The sequence below is a fragment of the Rhipicephalus microplus genome, chromosome 7, assembly GCF_043290135.1.
Source record: "Rhipicephalus microplus isolate Deutch F79 chromosome 7, USDA_Rmic, whole genome shotgun sequence".
In the NCBI taxonomy this organism is placed as follows: domain Eukaryota; kingdom Metazoa; phylum Arthropoda; class Arachnida; order Ixodida; family Ixodidae; genus Rhipicephalus; species Rhipicephalus microplus.
Genome location: NC_134706.1, coordinates 13,460,978 through 13,481,531, shown reverse-complemented (window position 1 = coordinate 13,481,531; position 20,554 = coordinate 13,460,978). Strand labels below are relative to the sequence as shown.

The following is a 20,554-nucleotide window of genomic DNA, read 5'->3' as shown; positions in this document are numbered from 1 at the left end:
TTCCTAAAGGTCAGTTTTGCCTAGTAACATGAATGAAGATCTCAAATTGTACTCGAAAGCAAAATTTGGGGTTAAATAGTGTTCGTATAGGCACCAATATTGAAAATAGGCTTTTTTATGCATTTATAAGAATTTAGGCTCAAACATGCAAAATAAGCACAACAGTGGCACGATAGGAACGCAAGGAAAAAAATAGGCATTTGCCCAAAATCCGGCCTCTACTTGCGACATTACCTTCATTGTTCCTCAATGCATACATACAATTTTCGCCTATGTACAAGTTTGTCTTCGCAGCTTTTAGGCTTCTCACCAACAACAGTCGCCAGAAGCTTCTCCATTACGATCAGCTGCTTTGCTCAACGTCGACCCAGCTCCAAGGCCAGACTGCACGGCTGCTCGCAGACTACCGAGGTTGATGCCACAGTAAGCCGCTGCAAAAGAACCACAGTACCGCTTTGTTTTTTACACGTTGTTCCATCGAATGTCCACACGCCTGCTTAGGCTGGCTATGCTGAACGTGGATTCGGCAGCTTCAAGAGGTGCACGACGCGATGCTTCACAAACACGGAACGCCGCAGCGCACCCCTACGATTAAGGAGGAATGAATGATGCTATACAGTAGATAACCAAAATTACTTCATTTTCAATCTCAACCATCCTCCATTTCCTGCTTAGATCGCTGCATTGCTCTATAAAAATGTGCCCCATTTTTCCTCCGGAAATCTGCTTAACGCGTAGACAGGGCCGATTCAAGAGGACCCCGATTGGCAACATTGCAATGGCGGTTTGCCACAGTAGACCATAGGTGGAGTTCCTGGACGAGAAGGGAATTGTGGCCTACCGCTGAGACGGGCCCCTTGCCACCCCTACCCTTGCTTCCGGACTGCTGTTCGTGCTGAAGATGACTGTGCCACTGCTTACTTAATCGTTTGATCTTTCCACTTTTCTCCCGTTTCCCTTCTCCGCAGGCACTGCGCCGTGCTCCCGACGGCGCTGCATAAATTAGGTGCCTTTCTGCTCTTCTAACCACCACCACCAACACCACCACCAGTAGACCACTACGACTGAACAAGTTAGCACAGCGACATTTACTAGACGAGAACAGCTTCAGAACCTAAAATTCTTCCTGCATTTCGTCAGAAGCACGAACGTGGTTCTCACCAGTGTCATGCTGCATTGCTCCTGTCCAAACTGCTGCTCCTGTCTTTGCTCAACGTGGATTTCAGACCTGTTGCTTTAGAGGGGCACTGACAAAATCACAAGCCTAAGATTCGTAGCACAGGTACACGTTGATTTCGGTTCGTATAGTTCCGGCTGCTCCGTCCACCACAGCATCGTTGACACCGAGTTTTTAATTGCGAAGCATTTTTTCAGCGTACTATGACTAGGCGCTCTACATACCGTATCGATAATGCGATTTTTACCTCAATCGCTACGGCATAGCATGACTGTCCAATGACCACGAATGGCTGGTCTTATCTAAATATCTCGACGTACTTCTCACGAAATTGTGATTCGCTGTCACCGTGTCCCAGTGCGTCGAGCAAAATGCGACCGTTCAGTGATGCCCCGTACAACACTGCTACCAGACGCAACGATGTGGTACCGGCGCTGTATGTCAGTTAGGTGACCTCAACAAAAACTAGAATGCGGAGGAAAGGCCTATTAACACGTCCACAAGCATATATACTAGGCAAACCGAAAACGTTCTGCGTCTTGGCACGATGGTCGTTTGAGCATTCCGGCTTTATCATCGGCTCAAGCTTACGTGGTCGTACAGGTCGTCGTAAGGGCCGAGGTGACGGCCCAGGCCTGCTCCTTGACGTAGACAAAACAGTCGGTCCTATGGTTGTACCGAGAAGAAAACACCCCTGTAACACAGCATGTGGTCGTTTGCTTAGTCCGATGTACTCTTGAGCACTATGCATGATGAGAGATTTATGCAAGTCCTACGTGAACAAAGTTACGGCCTTCTCTAGGATGCCAGCACGTACCTTCTACTACATAGCGACTCAACAGCAAAGTTGCAAAGGGACCTCCAAAAGCTTCCATCAGACGTCTTTTGCTTCGTGCCGCCTCAACACAAGTCTTTATATAACTGTCTTCTTTGTAACAATGGATCAGCGCCAGCTACGTATGGATTGCCTGAGATTTACAGGACGGGTGTCCCGAATCGCCCTAATGATGGGTTTACAAGGTCGCCTCTGAACAAGCTTTCGGCTTACCTACACAGGACCCTCTCGCCGCTCGTTGGAAAAAGTGAAACGCATTTAGGGAATTCTTGTGATTTCGTTGATAAGGTACGCGACATGGTACTACATTACAATGAAGTTCTAGCATCTTTTGATGTACGGTCGCTTTTTACAAGTGTAACCGTTGGTCTGCAAATTGATGTGTGCAAGCAAGGCAGCCATTGAGTCGGACCAATCATTGTCAGACAGAACGCCCATCGATGTTCCTGATCTGTTAAAGTTGCTTCTGTTCTGCTTAGAGAACACCTAATTTATATTCAGGAACAAACACTACAAGCAGGTGCACGGCACTGCAATCGGCTCTTCTGTGTCCGTTACTGCTGCAAACCTTGCCATGGAGGCTGTTGAAAATCGGGCTTTCACTTCATTTGCTGCCCCGCGCAAGACTTTCCTTCGATATGTGGATGCTTGTTTCCGTATTTCGCAACGGGACGCCCTGCCACTATTCTTGGAACAGCTAAATTCTGTGGAGGCCGCGATACAGTTTACCGTGGAAGAAGAATCAAACGGTTGTCTTTCGTTCCTTGACGTCCTCGTGTAACGGGACGATAGGCGCCCGACATTCAGCGTCTGCAGAAAAGATACACACCCCAGTCGTTTTCTGAGCTTTAATTCTGTCCACCCATTCTGCCATAAACGTTCGGTTGTGTCTTCACTCGTAAAGCGCGCTTGGAACATTTGTTCTAAGGAAGAAGACGCAGTAGAAGATGTAGAGACCGTTCGACGGGAGCTGGCTGCTGATACCCGCCTTCCTTCATGAACTCGGTGCAGCGACAACTGCAGCGCCCGGCTCAATTCCACACCATTGCTACAAGAAAACGCGCATCGATGTCTTAAGTCCCAGGCTTCAGTGAAGCCCTCGCTCGAGTTTTGCGCGGCTACGACGTCCAAGTGGCTCAAGTTCCGACACGAAAACTCTGAAGCCGTCTCACAAATGTCAAGGATAAGTTGGAGAGACAGATACATTGGCGAGACGGGCAATCACAAAAGAAGGCTTCGGGAACATTTTAATGACGTCAAAAACAAGAGAGTAGCTTCTAATGCCCTCGCATAACGCGTTGCGTCTACTGCGCACGCTATCGACTGGGATAAAGCCTGCATAATTGCCACGGAAAGAAAGTTGTTACCCCAATTGCACATGGAATCTCTGGGCACTTCCCCCTGTGTACGCGCGATGTCTGCAACACGGAACTGCGTAGCACAGGCACACATCGCCTTCGGTTCGTATAGTTCCGGCTGCGTCGCCCACCACAGCATCGTTGACACTAAGTTTTTAGATGCGAAGCATTTTTCAGCGTACTTCGGCGACTTATCTATATCTAGCCGCCTACGACTAGGCGCTCTGCACACCGTATCGAAGCAATTTTTACCTCAATTGGTACGGCATCACATGACTGTACAATGATCACAAATGGCTGGTCATATCTAAAAATCACGACTAACCTGTCACGAACTTGTAACTCGCTGTCACCGTGTCCCAACGCGTGGAGCCAAAATGCGACCGTTCGGCGATACCACGTACAACACTGCCACCAGACGCAACAGTGTAGCGCCGGTTCTGTATATCAGTTACATAGCCACAACAAAAACAAGAATGCGGAGGAGAGGCCTATTCACAAGTCCACAAGCATTTGCCCTAGGCAAACCGAAAATTCATGTCCGGAAATTATGTCCTGTATAAACTGACGCAGTTCTCACCTTCGGCGGCGAGCAGGAAGTCGCCCTAGCACGCTCATGTGAGCTTCTTTGCTCATCGTCGGTCCGGTTCCATGCCAAGCTACGCGCTGGGACATCGTAAGTGGGTGCCACACAGCAGGCCGCTGCATCAGTATATAAGGTATCATCATCCCATTACAGCTCAATAATATGGTAAAACTACTACTCTAAGAACTTACTATATCTGATTCCCGAAACCTTGATGAAAACAATGCAGATAACGAAGCCAAGGAAAGTATAGCAAACGTAATCCTACCATTTTAAGACGGGATGACTAAATGCCGTTGCGGAAGAAGCGAACAGAGAAGCATCACAGGACGTCTAGTGGCGCGAAATATGCACAAGTGAAAACGTGACCTTGCGTATACGCACGATGACAAATTGGCCATCATGGCGAGAACGATGAGCTAATAGTAAATTCACTTCCGCCACAGGTCCCAAAAGTGCACGAGGGAAAGTCACAGCTGAACAATAACGGGTACGAAAACATCAGAAACCAGTCCAAATTTGACCACACCCGAATGACGAAACTATACGCTACTCAAGTTAGGCTGACGCCGGAGGCGACTATGTGACTGTTTCAACCTGCAGGACAAAGACCTTTCCCGTGTTACGCCAGTTGAATCGGTCCAGTGCTTGCTGCTGCCATCTTTTAACAGCAAACTTCCTAATCCCATGTGTCCACTTAACTGTCTCCTCCTCACTCACTTGCCTTCTCTGGGAATCCAGTCAGTAACCCTTAATGAACAGCGGTCATCCTGCGTATACGTGCTACATGCCCGGCCCAAGTCCATTTCTTCTTGATTTTAACTAGGATGTCCTTAACCCCGGTTTGTTCCCTGATGTCACCTGCTCTCTTCCTCTCTCTCTCTCAAGGTTATCCCTATCATTTTCCTTTCCATCGTTCGCTGCGTCGTTCTTAATTCAAGCTGGACCCTCTTTGTAAGGCTCCAGGTTTCTGCTCCGAAGGTGCGCACCGGCAATAGTAAATTTAGTAATCTTTGACCTAAACTTACGTTACGTTTTAAGAGAACTTTATGACACGCAAATGTTTTGGTGACTTCTTACGTCAGGATGGTGTCACCACGTGATCTCTTGCATCACTAGTCATGGCGACGCCCCCGATGGCCCTTTTTTGCATTAAATGAGGTATAGAAGTGTCTCGGCTAAAATAATGCTCCTCCTTTTGATCAACATACGTGTTACAAGCACGCAGTACATTAAAATGCAGCAGATTATGGATACAAACGTCCAATGGTAGAACGCCCGTCTCTAAGCAATCACTGCTTTCGCCGTAAGCTCAAGAACCAAAAAAAAATGAGCTGGCTCTTCAAGACAGTTCGTATTGTCAGTATTGTTCTCCGCACAATTAAGTGGCACAGATGGCGCGAACGAGTTGATGCGTATCTAAATTGAAAAACGCAGGCCTCTCGCCTTCCACCTCGTCAAAATGCGATAACCACGGTCTGGATTCGATCCCGCGACCTTAGTTTAAACCTCACCTGCTCGTACAGGTTGTCACACGGGTCTACGCTGTCCGACGGAGAACTGCATTTGACGTAAGCGAAACACTCGGTCGTGCGGTCGGACAGAGCGAAAACGGCCCAAAGGCAGCAGCCACTTTGCTCAACGTCGACTGGCACTTGGCTGCGCGCTTTGACACTTGAGGTGGACGCCACAGATGACGGCTGCAATCAAGCCAACGCGTGTAACATTTAGTACACTACAGTGCAGCACACTTAAAGGTACGCTAAACTGAGTCGGTTTACATAATTTTCGCTACGATAGCTTTACTATTACAGTAAAAAACCAAGACGAAGGCTATACGAAGCCCGCGACTAAGTGAAGGCGACTATCTGGTGATGTATAGTTTTCGCAGCCGTAATATTTTACCCGTTCGCATACTTGTTAGTCTTCAAAATACCTACAAATGTCTCTTACTTTGCCATGAAATAGTGTTCTACGCTCCACATTACATAGCCAAGCTTCGCAATATCTAGCAAGCTTATAAAGCAAAATAAAGCTAGGTTGGCCACAAGCTCCGCCATTAGACGAGCCTTGCACATACTAGTGGAAATTGCGCCCGATTTCTTTGCGAACATGGCACGGTACAAAAAAAATATTGACTGCAAAAATTCTAGCGATCGAAGATTGCATGCGGCACGCATGATTGAGATAAAAGGTTGTGTAATGCCACAGTGACGTCACAAATTTAGGCGACCAGTCACTGAGCAATTTTGTTTTTGCAAGAATCCCTTTTTTTCGCATTTGAGGGGGCGTCGAACGCCCTCGTCTGAATTCCCCTTCATTGATCTGTGGGGTTTAACGTCCCAAAACCACCATATGATTATGAGAGACGCCGTAATGGAGGGCTCCGGAAGTTTCGACCACCTGGGGTTCTTTAACGTGCACCCAAATCTGAGCACACGGGCCTGCAACATTTCCGCCTCCATCGGAAATGCAGCCGGCACAGTCGGGATTCGATTCCACGACCTGCGGGTCAGCAGCCGAGTACCTTAGCCACTAAACCACCGTGGGCCCCGCCGCGGTGGTCTAGTGGCTAAGGCACTCGGCTGCTGACCCGCAGGGCGCGGGTTCGAGTCCCGGCTGCGGCGGCTGCGTTTCCGATGGAGGCGGAAATGTTGTAGGCCCGTGTGCTCAGATTTGGGTGCACGTTAAAGAACCCCAGGTGGTCTAAATTTCCGGAGCCCTCCACTACGGCGTCTCTCATAATCATAGAGTGGTTTTGGGACGTTAAACCCCACAGATCGATCGATAAACCACCGTGGCGGTGCTGAATTCCCTTTTAGTCAATAACCTGATGGATTGCAAGCACGTAGCACACGTAGCCATTGGAAACCAAGTGACTTAGCCAAGTTTATCGGCAAACCTCAAATACCTAGTATGTAGCAGTGGGAGGCGCACCTCGCCAGCTCGTACCCAGGAGTGCAGCTCCCACTCCCGGACCAAGTCCGGCGGGCGGCTAAGGCCAGTAGAGCCCTGGACATAGGGCTCCCAACTCTCTCCTCAGATGTGCTTCATAGAGCTTATTGGTCCTTGTGAGGACTCCAAATGAGCCAGATCCGTCAAAAACTTTATACGTATAGAAGCTATATATAAGTAACAGCGTTCAACCGCCGCCTCAATGATTGTTCGATTGTTGTGTCTAGAAGTGCCAAAGCGACAAAACGTCATGTCCAAAAAGCGATAGTCTTGGTACTACAACTGAGACGGCTAACAACTCCTCCCCTCCAATTTCTTTCACCCTGCGACTACGAGTGGAGTACGTGTGTGGCACATCTTTTTTTCCATGCCAAGCCTTACGTAGAATTACTATTTAAGCAACACACTTGCGCAACTGCGATCGACAACGGGTGCGACACGTGAGCAAAACGCAGGCGCTCATTGGCGGACACGCCAGCACGCATCGGTTTGGGTGGTGATGACGTGGTACTCCACGTCACTCGCGTTGGAACTTTTCCTTCCCTCGCCGCGATGAGCGGTGACTCGCCATTGGCTGGCCGGCGGTCATCGCTTGGCGTGTTGCGCAGCGTTTCCAGCTTTTCTGAACGAATAACTGGATCTTCTCCGGCGTCAAGTAAATATGCTTATTCTGTTTACCGCGTATATTTCTTCCGGCACTGCTCTGCGAAACAAGCTGCGCGGTGTTTTCGCCGATGGTTCGTTTCAAGAAATCCTGAATCTGCACGCCGCCTTCGTTGTCGATAGGAAGCAGCTGAAAACGTCGCACGTTCAGATAACGAGCTTCCGTCGGTAAGTGAAATTGAGTGCCCCTGAATTTTCATCATTTCTACTGCAACGTAATCGCAGTTAAAACGGTAAACGTGCCAGTTCTTTACTGGCGGTGGAATCTTGGTCGAACGCGGAACAACAGAGCATACGCGAGTGCGGATAGTAAGCAGACAGACTCGACCTGTTTTGGGTGGTCTTCTGCGGGTCACAGCTCATGCGTGTGCGCGACAAGCAGACACACTCGAAGGAAAGTGTGCTTACAACTATGTTGGCCTGTCGCCGAAAAAGTTCAACCTTTCTACCGCAAGTGCCTCGCCTCCAGTCCTGTGAGTGCAGTTACGATGGAATTTATGTATATTTCTGTATAGCCCCGCCATGGTGGTCTAGTGGCTAAGGTACTTGGCTGCTGACCCGAAGGTCGCGGGATAGAATCCCAGCTGCGGCGGCTGCATTTCTGGTGGAGGCGGAAGTGCTGTAGGCCCGAGTTCATATTTGGGTGCACGTTAAAAAACCACCGGTGGCTGACATTTCCGGAGCTCTCCATTACGGCGTCTCTCAATCATATGGTGGTTTGGGGACGTTGAAACCCCCCCCCCATATCAATCATTTTTATTTATAAATACATGACAGCATTTCACCGCATCCGTAATTGAAAATCTGTCTGTTGCAAATCGGGCGTAGCTTACTTGCTTTTGCATCTATGCCTCTTTTCTTCACTGCTGTTTGAGCAAAACATTGGGCCTGGGTTCACGCATGAAGTTTATGGAAATCTAGAGCAAAGCTGGGCTAGCCTCGAAGCGAGGCTAGCCCGCCGCTTTTGCGGGAGCTTTGCCGCCTTTTTCTGCGTTTTCATGTCCTTACATGACTCTCCTTTCTTCCGTGGTCTGTTGCGCTCGGGCAGCGGGGAGCGACGTTTAACCCCTCTCACCCGGTAGCGGATGTCGACTGTGGCGCCGCGTGCGGAGTCTCTCGGGAAGTTTCACGCGCGCGCGTAGGGAGCGAGAGAGAGAGAACCTCTCCGTGTCAACAAGGGGTAAGCAGGCATTTCTTTTCCGTCCGTCGGCTCCCTTTGTTTGGGCCTCGTTCGGACTTCGCCAACGGCGCCTCGCGCCGTTGGCGCGAGGCGCTATTGCTGCACCGCTCTTAGGCTGGGCCTAAGAGCGGTGCGGTGTCCTTGTGCGTGGTCATACTACGCCAACCCGTACCCCTCGGAAGCCAACGCGAGTGGAGTTACCCTCGATCGGGCGACCGGGTCTTTTTTTCCGGTGTCCCCGAGAATCACCTTTGCCCACGGAGACGTCGTCGCGGCACCCTGTGTAGCCCGTGGGGCATGAATAAGCCGATTGTATTTTCAACGCCTCCTCTAGAAGATGCCTGCCGCATGAGAAAAAAAATGGCTGCCACACCCTTTCCCTCCTGCAGGTCTCGAACAACTTTCGACTGACGCGCCCCTAGGGGCCGCAGATGAAAAACGCTCAGCTGGTACCGCCCGTCGCCGTGATAATAGTCTCGGTCGCGAGCGCCACCGCGCGGCGCTTGCTCAAAACTGAAGGCAGGCCAACTCCGCTGGGAGCGCGAGCCATTCCCCAGGCATTGTTTAGAAGAGGCGTTGGTCTTTTCCGCCGCCCCTGTTGCAACGGGCTCGGTAGCGCGTTTTTTGCGTTGCTGCAGGCAATAGTGTTGGAACCTTGAGCAGTACCGTGTTCTCTACATGGTGACCGGTCCCATGCTAGTGGCCGTAATCCTTCGGGATACGGGTACACAAGTTTCATGAGAGGGCTTGTATGTTTTTGGTTCATTTGCGATGTTTAAAATTAAATGAATTTCTGCACCCCGTATATAAGGCTTTTGCAAACGCGGATGTACCCTACTTTGGAAATGTTACACATCATGTACCCTGACCTATACCCAAGTAATAATTGCCCGCATTGTGGGGAAATAGCTTCGTTAGAACATATGATCTGGCAGTGTAACAAATTCGCTCATTTACCGAACATCACCTCTGCCAGATGGGAGGCGGCCATACGCAGGTCGTCCTTGGCAGATCAGTTCTGGGCTGTCCACCAAGCCCGCGAGGCGGCTGAGGAGCTCGGCATCTCAGTCCCCACGTGGGAGCTGCCCGCAACACAGTGATCTGTGTTTTGGAGGACCAAATAAAAGTTTATCCAATCCAATCCAATCGCGCGCAATAAACCAATCTCACTTTTTTGCGCTTGCGACTGCGCAACACGTGCCATTTACTGCACGCACGATGCTTTTTCTGTCGCGAGAAACGCGGTATGCGTTTCCAGCTCTATAGCTAGCGTGCACGGTTAAAAAATACAATGATGTTAGCAAAACAAACGACGTTCTCGGCGTTTCACAGTGGCGTCTCGAACATTAATGTGTTCTCGACAGGCACCCAACCAGCGAACGGTCGACAGTGATGCGCGAGCGGACGGGGATGGGGGCACAGGGAGGAGGGAGAGCGAGCGGCGAGAGAAGAAGCGGCGATGCACTGCACCTATCCTCTCCTACACTCTCTCGCACCACATGCTCCGGTTGTTAGGGACGAGGATAAGCGCGCACGCCCGCAGCCAACGCCAACTAAATTTCAAGGCCGAAAGGCTGCCGCAGTGACGTCAGAGGTTGGGGGCCCAGTTGCCCAACTGAGCATGCTCAGTAAGACTTTTTTTCCACATCTTTTATTCGGCCCAATCAAGCCGCAGCAGCTGCGAGAGCGGGAGCGTTGGTTCTCCTAAAACGTAAACGAAACACAGGCTTTCCGCCGCGTTCGCGGCGTAACTGGGCTCCCACCCTCTGACGTCACAGCGGCATCCTTTCGGCCTTGAAATTTAGTCGGCGCTACCGCAGCTGTTGCTATGGGAAAGGGAGTGAGAGCGGAGACATCACACCTGCCGGCACACGGACACCGCCGGATGCCTGACATAGCCCGACTAAGAAATGCATTCGCAATTTGAAAGAGAAAAAAAAAGTACAGTGACAGCGACAGTCGGCACTTCGACTGGCGTGGGCCGATTCGATGCCGCCAAGTTCGTGGTGCTATGTCATCACCTACAGTGTGCGCGCAACCCTTGACCATTTACCAAGAAAACTTAGAGAAGGGTCCCTTTGATTTCGTGAAGATCTGACGCTTTCACCTTTTGGTCAATAGGTTTGTTTGTTTGTGTGTGTGTGTGTGTGTGTGTGTGTGTGTGTGTGTGTGTGTGTGTGTGTGTGTGTGTGTGTGTGTGTGTGTGTGTGTGTGCGTGTGTGTGTGGCGCCATTGCCGTGGCGAAATGGCTCTGTGCTTACGGACCATTACTTTGCAGACGCTGGAGCTTGCCTTCCACAAATATATACATAGGGATGACGTCCATCCCATCGCGAACCAGTGTCACTCCGAGTGAGGCGCGACATTTCCACTGCCTATACGTATATTGCCGAAACAATGAACGCATTCAGCCGCAGCAGAGCAATGAGCATCATAACGACAACGCGCTGTCTACTTAATGACACGAACTGTATCGCGGTGCATACAGACGACACAAAAAAAAATTTTACTGTTGTATTAGCACTTTAAACGGCTACAGGGAAAGCGTGCTAAACGATCGTTTCTCGAATACTAGCATTGTTACCGCCCAATACTTCCACGGAAAATCCGCATTATCTTGCCCGACGTGATGAAAATTCAATTCAAGCTGACTATTCGAAATTACGTACAGTGGGGAAAAAAGTACTCCACGAGGAGCAAAAGCGTTGAAAAACATTGCGATGTCAAGGGTCGTGCTGAACACAACTTAAGAAAACGACCGTATGACGGTGTGTTGCATAGGCACTGAATCTGGATACTTGATGTAGATCGCACGGGAAAAAACTAACTCAATTAGCACTTTTAATACTGCCTGCACAGCGTCAGAAGAAACGTGGCGTTTTTACGTATAGAACGCGTCTAAACACTATGCGTATATACGCAGCATCAAAACCAGTTTTGACATCTTGACTCAATGACTTCACCGTGGCGTAACCCAAAACAGTAAATTGAATGCAAAAACGAATCACATGCAGGCATTCAGAGGGTAAATGAATTGAGTGGATGGACAGGTCGCGGGTTCGAATCCCGGCTGCGCCGGCTGCATTTCCGATGGAGGCGTAAATGTTGTAGGCCCGTGTGCTCAGATTTGGGTGCACGTTAAAGAACCCCAGGTGGTCGAAATTTTCGGAGCCCTGCACTACGGCGTCTCTCATAATCATATGGTGGTTTTGGGACGTTAAACCCCACATATCAATCAATCAATCATTGAGTGGATGCACAGGCAGACGAATCACATGCAGGCATTCAGAGAGTAAATGAATTGAGTGGATGCACAGGCAGAGAATTTATTACCTGTATATGTAGACTCTCATCAGAGACGCACAGCTGCATAGTAACTTCTGTCTATCGAAACGTTTGGTGTGAAGCCGCTGCATCACACGAGAAAAGTGACCTGTGATAAGTGCCTGGCGGAAACGCCCGAGTAATTTATTTCGACGAAAGAACCCAGGGAGGCTGCGTTGCGTCGTCTCAACAGCAGTACTCCCTCGCGTTAAATTCTTGCCCGCTCGATTAGATTGCGTCCGGAATGCGTAGGCATAAGCAAGAATTTTGCAACGCAACATACGGGAGACGCTGCCCGACACTAACAATCCGATCACCAAGCTTTCTTTCAATAAATTTGCTGTGTTGGGTGCTGGCTGGTCCCGACGAAGCAGAAGAAGAAGACGGCTGACGGAGACGTACGCGACCGGCGGGGACGCCGACCAGCCCGAACACGCGGGTTGGCGCGAAGCGCCGAAGAAAAGAACAACAACCGCACTCCACGGTTACCCAACACACACTCTTTAATTTTACAGTCGCCTTGAAATCCTAGATGCCAGAGCGGCGCCCCCTGGCATCCTCACATGTCATTCCGAAACCGAAACCCCAGAACACGACAAAATTTTTAAAATCTCACGTTTATAAGCTATTCATTTTTGCCTTACTAAATATCGGAGTTCATTTGACTATTCGTATCTTCAACTTGCTTTTTTTTCACGAAGTGGCCTTGGCTTTTCGCTTCCATTAGCGCTAAGTATCCGCGCGTGATCTTTCCAGGTCTAGAAAACGTCTAAGCCGGTGTGCTTCACAACAGCCGAGAAAAATAAAGTGCCCCGTACGAACATCGTGCTAATAACCCCCGTATTCAAAAACATTCCTCGACCTGAAGTGACTTGCCGCAGCCTTCAACGCAGCACAAGCGCGCTTGGAACGCGCTCTTAAGGCAGCACAAACGCGTTTCAAAAGCGCTGCGTTGAGGTCGTGGCAAGCGATGTAGTGTTTCTGAATACGAGGGTCTGGCTACGAGCACAAAATATAGGTACAAACACAACCCACGACGATGCAAAAAAAAAAAGTTGACGGCCTACTGCGTCACAGAAGACACCGTATATATTCTCAACATTCGCTGCGTAGCCATAACACGTGACACGTTTCATTTAACTGCGAGACCTATAATATCACAGGCAATTGGGCCTTCACATCTTTCGACGTATGTTTCGTATGCAACCTTAAGGTCGACCTTCGTTTCGACCTTAAGCACGCCGATTAAATCAGGCCTAACTAGCGACATGTGATGGTGTGCTCATTAGTGTTAACTCTAGCCCTAAACGTAACCAATAAACATTATCTCGAGTATGTCCAAATGTGACGGATTCTTACCCTATCCCAACCATGTCCCCGATTAATTTAGGACTAACCGTGTGTCTATTTGGTCACTCTAACGTTGAGTCCTAACTATACCCTATTTCGATTTGTGCAAACTCAAGCCCCAAGAACATTTATTAATTCCGTATGTGCAAACTAGTTTCTATAGTGCCTCCCTGAAATTAGTACGAACTATGTTCCTATCCTTACCACGACTCTGCAAGCGCCAACGTTAGCATGGCTCAGCTCGATTGAAGCTAACCTTAGGCCTAACTATATCTCCCCGTGCTAACTGACAAAGAAGAAAAGAAATCCGAACTTTTCCTCTGATTTCGCTGATCGAAGGCTTGCTCAAGCTATTAAGCTACCGCTTCGCCCCGTGGCACGACCTGATAAGCGTCGAGCGCCGAAGTCACCTGTTTGGCCGTCATCGAGCAGAAAGCGCTACGTCACAGAGGAGACGGGAAAAGCCTGAAAGATATTTCGCTCACCTTCTTCTCTGATGACGCGTAGATCCACGTCTTTGGAATGTCCGATCATCAATGCGGCGTCTCTGCCATCACAAGTCGGGTCAGTCCTGTGGTGTCTGTGGCGTCGCCTCTTCAGCAGCGGCCGGTCGCCTACGTGTCAGTTGCGCCAGCTCGCTCAAGAACCAACCGGCCGGCCAAGCGCCCGACAGCCGAATGGCTCGAAGGTCGCGAGCTCCTCGAACGTCACAGCCGAACGCGAGGCGTGAGCCGATCACAAATGATGATGATGATGATCCTTGTTACTCTGGCGCACACCCACAAAGGAGGATCGGCCAAGAATCGGGTGGCAGGATTTTAAGTAAAATGCTTATAGTTTTTCAAACACAAAGTAATTTTGGACCGGAAAAATCATATAGACAGAAAAGCCAAAAATCGAAAAAGGAGTATATCTGATCAGGGATCGATGCAGGCTATCAGATGCGATTTGAGACAGAGGTAATGGTGGGTCTAAAACGAATGATCACTGCACGATCCAGCGACTGCACGAGATCGTGCGTTTTCTTCTTCTTTGCTTTCTCTTCAATCAGTGTATCACGTGTAGGCTACTACTAGATGTCATGGCCGATCCCCCAGAGTGGGTGTGTGCCAGTACATACAGGCAACAAACAAAGAAACAAACGCGTCTCGTACCTCTTTCGGAAGTGATGGTCGCGCGATCAGCGTTCGCAAGACGCAACTTAGCGTCAGCGTTCGCAAGACGCAACTCAGCGTTTGAGGCTGGCGTGAAAGGCGGGACTTTCTCGGCGTGCACGCAGCTTCGTTTTCCCTATAAGGTCCCTCCTCGACTTTATGGAGGGAGCGAAACTCCATAATTTTATTTGGTATGTATTGATGCCGTAGGACAAACTTCCGCAATAAAAAAAAGAGAGCGCCGTGACAGCGCATGCAGTAAAAACAAGAGCATAAATGCGAGTATATAGGTGGTGTGTGTGCTGCGTCCTGTCTATACTCAGTTTCATACATAAAGTCAATGCCTCCTAGAAAAACTCCGGTGCAATGCTGTAGAAGTTATGCAAGAAGTTCGGCCGGCAAAACGCATAACTCGAGATCTGCGCGTTTCGTGGTCGCTCGCGTTATTTCTGATTAGTGTCGGCGAACCAACGCACTTCTTTGGGCTCCCCTTTGGCGGCACTGACGAAATGAAGATAGCGGGCTAAGCACAAAAGAACGCGGGTGCCGAACGACGCTGTGGTATCCTATCCTGCACTGAAAAGTCCAGGTGGTCGCCATCGTCACGTACTGTTGAGAAACGGACCGATCCCGCCGCTTCCACCACTGTTGCGAACGACGGGCCGATCCCGCCGAAGCCACCACTGTTGCGTAGCGTATGTTTATCAGCTCGCGACTGCTTCTGCGCAGAGCCGATAAGACGAGCGGACGAGACGACGGTGAGTTAAACAAGGTTTATGTACAGCATATATACAGAGGCGTTACAATTTCGGCACTGGGGCCGACAGAGACTCGAAGAGCCGAACTCTCCTCTCTAACACATAGGTCAGCCTTTCGCCTAAGACCGCTGACTCACACACATGTCGGCCCTCCGACATGGGGACTCCTCTCTCTAGGACTGCCGATCGCGACGCGCCGCAGGGCTTCTTTTATTTACACCGGGTCCAACCAAAATGTCCAATCAGAAGCGCCGCTTTGTCGTCAGGGCAGACTCCTCCAATGGGGCCGCCGCGCCATGCGTCAGACCACCAGGCACGCGGCCGCCGGCTCGCTGTCACGTGCGCCGCTGACTCACTGCACCTGGGCCAGAGGGCGCCGCGCGTGTTCACGCCGTTGAGATGTTCGCGTCGGGCGGGCTGCCCTTGACCCAGATTGCCTTTTTCCGAGGCACGGACGTTTGACGAGGACTCGCTGGCATAACAGCACCCCCGCCGCCAGACAATGCACCGGAAAGACGAGCTGCTTCCACGGGGCTCGGATGTCAGGTGCGCTCGTCCGCCAAGTCCCTCCAGGTTCGCCTCCAGGGCCATGGGGAGAATACAGCTCCAGACTGGTCCGGGAACACATCCCATTTTTGACGACGGATCCCAGCTCCACTGGCTTGTCGCCGCAACTTGTCGACCAGCTTCACTCGTCTCTTCTGACCATCTTCGGTTTCAGCACTTGTCGATGGTTCTGCAACTTGCTAAGAACGGTTCGACAACAGACAACACACGACACAAGCAAGTGCCCTCGGTCACCCGACAGAACACCAGACAAAATATGATACAACATATACCTATCTACGTGTCTATCGGAATTTTGCTCCCTCTACATCAAGAGGCACATGTGGGACACAAGACTCTTAAAGTAAGAACTTGAATTTTTCACAATTACAACAACGCAACGAATTAGAATACCACATAAAGTTGGCCCCTTGAGAGCACTCTGAACGAGAGCGCTCGGCCCAGGTCGTGATGAGGTCAAAATTTTGCCCCGAATCGCCAACGAGAAACCGAAGGTTGAGAAGTTACTAGCTGGAACGCACTGCTCAATGCACCTGCATTAGCGTTTACCTTTCCTTCATATTTTTTTTTTTTTTTTTTGATAGCGAACGTCAAAGTTGCGCTGTGGAGCAACATGCTCCACTTCAGTAACCGGCCACTTTTAGGCGACGATACCTATGCGGCACCAAGAGCGGCTCACACTTTCGACGTTGCACAAGGGAACAACGATACGGCTTGCTACTGATAGACTCCTCACCGCTTAGCTTGATATCGTGTTCGATCACCGTCGTTTCTCCGGGACGATCCGACAACACATACCCAAACTCGGAAACAATCTTTCTCAGGTCCTCTTTCTCAGGTCCTCCTTCACTTACGCTAGGCTCTAGGTTTATCTGCTCCCGGATTACTTTCGATCCCCCTTCAATTACATCACTAGAACTCAAAATTTCTGCTTCTTCTTCCTTTGAAGCATTCAACAACAGATTTACGACCGCTTGATGTTGAACGTATGGTTTCATCAAGTTGTAAATTTTGTCCGGCCGCCTTCCTAATTTCACTTCATAATTTGAATCGCACGGCTTCGATAATACGTTGGCGGGCCCTTCCCAATCAACCTCAAGCTTGTTCCTTTTGGACGGCTGCAGCAGCATTACCTGACTTCCTACTTCAAAAGCACGCTTCTTCACCGATTCCTCGTAGTGCTCCTTCGACAGCACTTTTGCCGCGTTTTTCTGGCTTTCCACTAGCGCTTCAATTTGGCTTTCCGCTAGCGCTTCAATCGAGAGATCCTCACGCTGCTCTCGAATGAGCGTCTCTCGATCAACTCTCGGCAGCTCGCTCCAACTTTCCGCTACAGGCGAGAGCGTTGTAACCCTCTCGCTCTGACTCAATGGCGCCATGTCGTCTCCCCCTACCGCGCCGGCCGCTTTCGCGACGGGCCGCTCGCGTGACTGCTCACATGACTCATGCGGAAAATTTCCTTTCTGGGGTTCCGTCGACCCGCCGACAAGGTCACTTGAGAGTTCACTGCATTGAACCAGATCAGGCTTCCGCGTTTGCGATCGCGTGAGGGCCATGCACGCTAAGTTGGGGAAGAACGATTTGCCCTGCTCTTTGAGAAGCTGCTCCGAGTTGTTGGAGAAAAGATAAGAAAAACGATCATTTAGCGCGGCAGACACAGCCGCTTCAGTGCAAAGCTTACCGAACGGGCCTTCAATGACAACCGTGGCGATTGGTAAGCGAACACTCTGCTCCTCGGCGACTTGCCTGATCCACGCGCATTCTCCTGTGAAATCATCCGGAGACACCAATGAAGGATGGACAACATCCATGGTTGCCGCTGAGTCTCTAAGCGCTCGGCACGTTTTCTTATTTACTTTAATTTCTTGGAGATACGGCTCCAACAACCGCATGTTTTTTCCTGATTCTCGGATTGTTGCGAAGGCAAATTTTTCCTGACAGTTTCTCGCGATGTGTCCTTCCTTTTTGCAGTTGTAGCAAATTAGCGGCTTCCGTTTGCTTTCCGATTCAAATGCCTGTGTGGTAGAAACCTCACTCGATTTCTCCGCTTCTGTTTGCCCTTCCCCTACACTGTCCTTCGTAAGAGACGGTTCCTTCTTGAAATTACGGTGCGGAGCGGATTTCCGTTGATCAGGTTTCCTTGAAAAGCCCTCTTTCCTTTCATCCTTTTCAACGCGCACTGCCCTGCTATGCAACTTTCGGCGAGCATAATACTCCTCAGCTAACTCAGCTGCCTTATTTAACTGTACTTCCCCAAGTCTGTCCTGCAGCCAAAGTCTGACATCCTCCTCGATGCAGCGGTAGAATTGCTCCAATGCAACGCATTCCACCACTTTATCGCGGTCGTCATAAACACCTTCGCCCTTGAGCCATTCAATCAAATCGGCTTTAAGACGAAACGCGAAGTCAACGTGTGACTCATTCCCCTTTTTAGCATACCGAAACCTTTGCCTGAAAGCCTCGGGTGACAACTTATAACGTCTCAAGAGCACTTCTTTAACCTCGTCATAGCTCTCAAACGCTTCCCTCGACAAGCAAGTTATCGCGTCGGACACTTCGCCGGGAAGAAGAGCTAGCAGGTTCCGCGCCCAAAGAGACTGCTCCAAAGCATTTCGCTCACAGACGTGTTCAAACTTGACGAGATACTTCGCCATGTCCTCGCCTACTACGAACGGTGGCAGTTGGTCCCGAATTCTAAAACCGCTGACCTGAACTGTTGGAGAAGCTACGCTAGGCGCCTGCGAACACTGTAGGATTGCCAATTCTAGTCGTTTCAACTCTAGGCGCTCTTGTCTCTCGGCCTCCTCGCGACGTTCGCGCCTTTCAGCCTCCTCACGTTCGCGAGCTTCACGCCTTTCAGCCTCCTCGCGAGCTTCACGCCTTTCAGCCTCCTCGCGAGCTTCACGCCTTTCAGCCTCCTCGCGAGCTTCACGCCTTTCAGCCTCCTCACGTTCGCGAGCTTCTCGCCTTTCAGCCTCCTCACGTTCGCGAGCTTCTATTTCCCGCCTTTCAGCCTCCTCACGGCGTGCTTTAATATCCACCCAGGCCTCATCGACTTCCTCAGCCGACACTCCCTCATCCTTCATGATCTCAAGGATCGCTTGCTTTCGTTTCGCACGGCCTAAAGTAATGCCGAGTTCCTCACAAATTTCGATGAGTTCCTTCACTTTAAGGTTCTCCATCGTTCACACTAGCCTCTTGCTGTTTGCCCCTGTTAACAATTTACTTGCCGTACCCACTATAAGCCTACTAGCAAGACGCGCAAGCAATTTTTCACACTCCCGTGTTTACCCCCTCCGCATTAACTTTGGTTTCAAAGCACTTCGACTTTGCTCGAAACGATCAAAGCTCACTATAATGCTTCACACAGCCCTTCTCTAAACTACTACAACCTGAGCTAGAGTAGTCTGGTGAACTGAGGGGAAAACATCAGGCACTCACCGCATCGATGTCGCTGACGCCGGCCGATCCCGCAGCTGCCAACCACTGTTGAGAAACGGACCGATCCCGCCGCTTCCACCACTGTTGCGAACGACGGGCCGATCCCGCCGAAGCCACCACTGTTGCGTAGCGTATGTTTATCAGCTCGCGACTGCTTCTGCGCAGAGCCGATAAGACGAGCGGACGAGACGACGGTGAGTTAAACAAGGTTTATGTACAGCATATATACAGAGGCGTTACAATTTCGGCACTGGGGCCGACAGAGACTCGAAGAGCCGAACTCTCCTCTCTAACACATAGGTCAGCCTTTCGCCTAAGACCGCTGACTCACACACATGTCGGCCCTCCGACATGGGGACTCCTCTCTCTAGGACTGCCGATCGCGACGCGCCGCAGGGCTTCTTTTATTTACACCGGGTCCAACCAAAATGTCCAATCAGAAGCGCCGCTTTGTCGTCAGGGCAGACTCCTCCAATGGGGCCGCCGCGCCATGCGTCAGACCACCAGGCACGCGGCCGCCGGCTCGCTGTCACGTGCGCCGCTGACTCACTGCACCTGGGCCAGAGGGCGCCGCGCGTGTTCACGCCGTTGAGATGTTCGCGTCGGGCGGGCTGCCCTTGACCCAGATTGCCTTTTTCCGAGGCACGGACGTTTGACGAGGACTCGCTGGCATAACAGTACCCAAAAGAAAGCCTGTATGCGATGCCACGTGAAAACTAATTAAGCTATACAGCTACATATTAGCACACGTTCAATGGCGTTTTGGTTTGTGAGGCACATAATATCTTCAATTACTTCTCGCCGTAATAACGAAAGAAACATCAAGTTATATGTGGTAAAAACCTCTTTTCTTGCGAACGCATCGACTGCAAGATGGCTCAATAGCTTCCGCAACGTTGCACATGATGTGTGAAATAGAGTATACATGTACAAAGTAAAGGTACAACGCAAATGTACAATGTTTACACGCATAAAATGTGTATGCAATTGTGGAACTACACTCGTTGGTGGTAGGACAGGTGTGATTTGCTCTGTAGGCAATTCTAGTTCACTATTGTAGGCACCGTGCAATCGAGTTTCCCAATCTCACCGCAGCGCCAGAACGCAAAGCCTAGCGGATAAAAAAAGCAACATTGAGACGGGGTCACTCAATATGCAACGCCATGGGCGCGTTTCGCTCCCATGTATAGTGCCTAGAATATTCTA

General features: G+C 50.3%; 1 protein-coding gene across 1 annotated transcript; it reads right to left on the bottom strand.

Annotated features, from left to right (window-relative positions):
- Positions 1-15,337: 15,337 nt before the first annotated feature.
- On the bottom strand, positions 15,338-19,912 carry LOC142767286 (uncharacterized). Its single transcript, XM_075868700.1, has 2 exons — positions 18,883-19,912; positions 15,338-18,795 (listed from the first exon to the last, which is right to left on the bottom strand). Exons 1-2 carry the CDS (start codon positions 19,087-19,089, stop codon positions 16,531-16,533), a joined length of 2,472 nt encoding a protein of 823 aa, XP_075724815.1. The 5' UTR covers positions 19,090-19,912; the 3' UTR covers positions 15,338-16,530.
- Between the last annotated feature and the right edge of the window lie 642 nt (positions 19,913-20,554).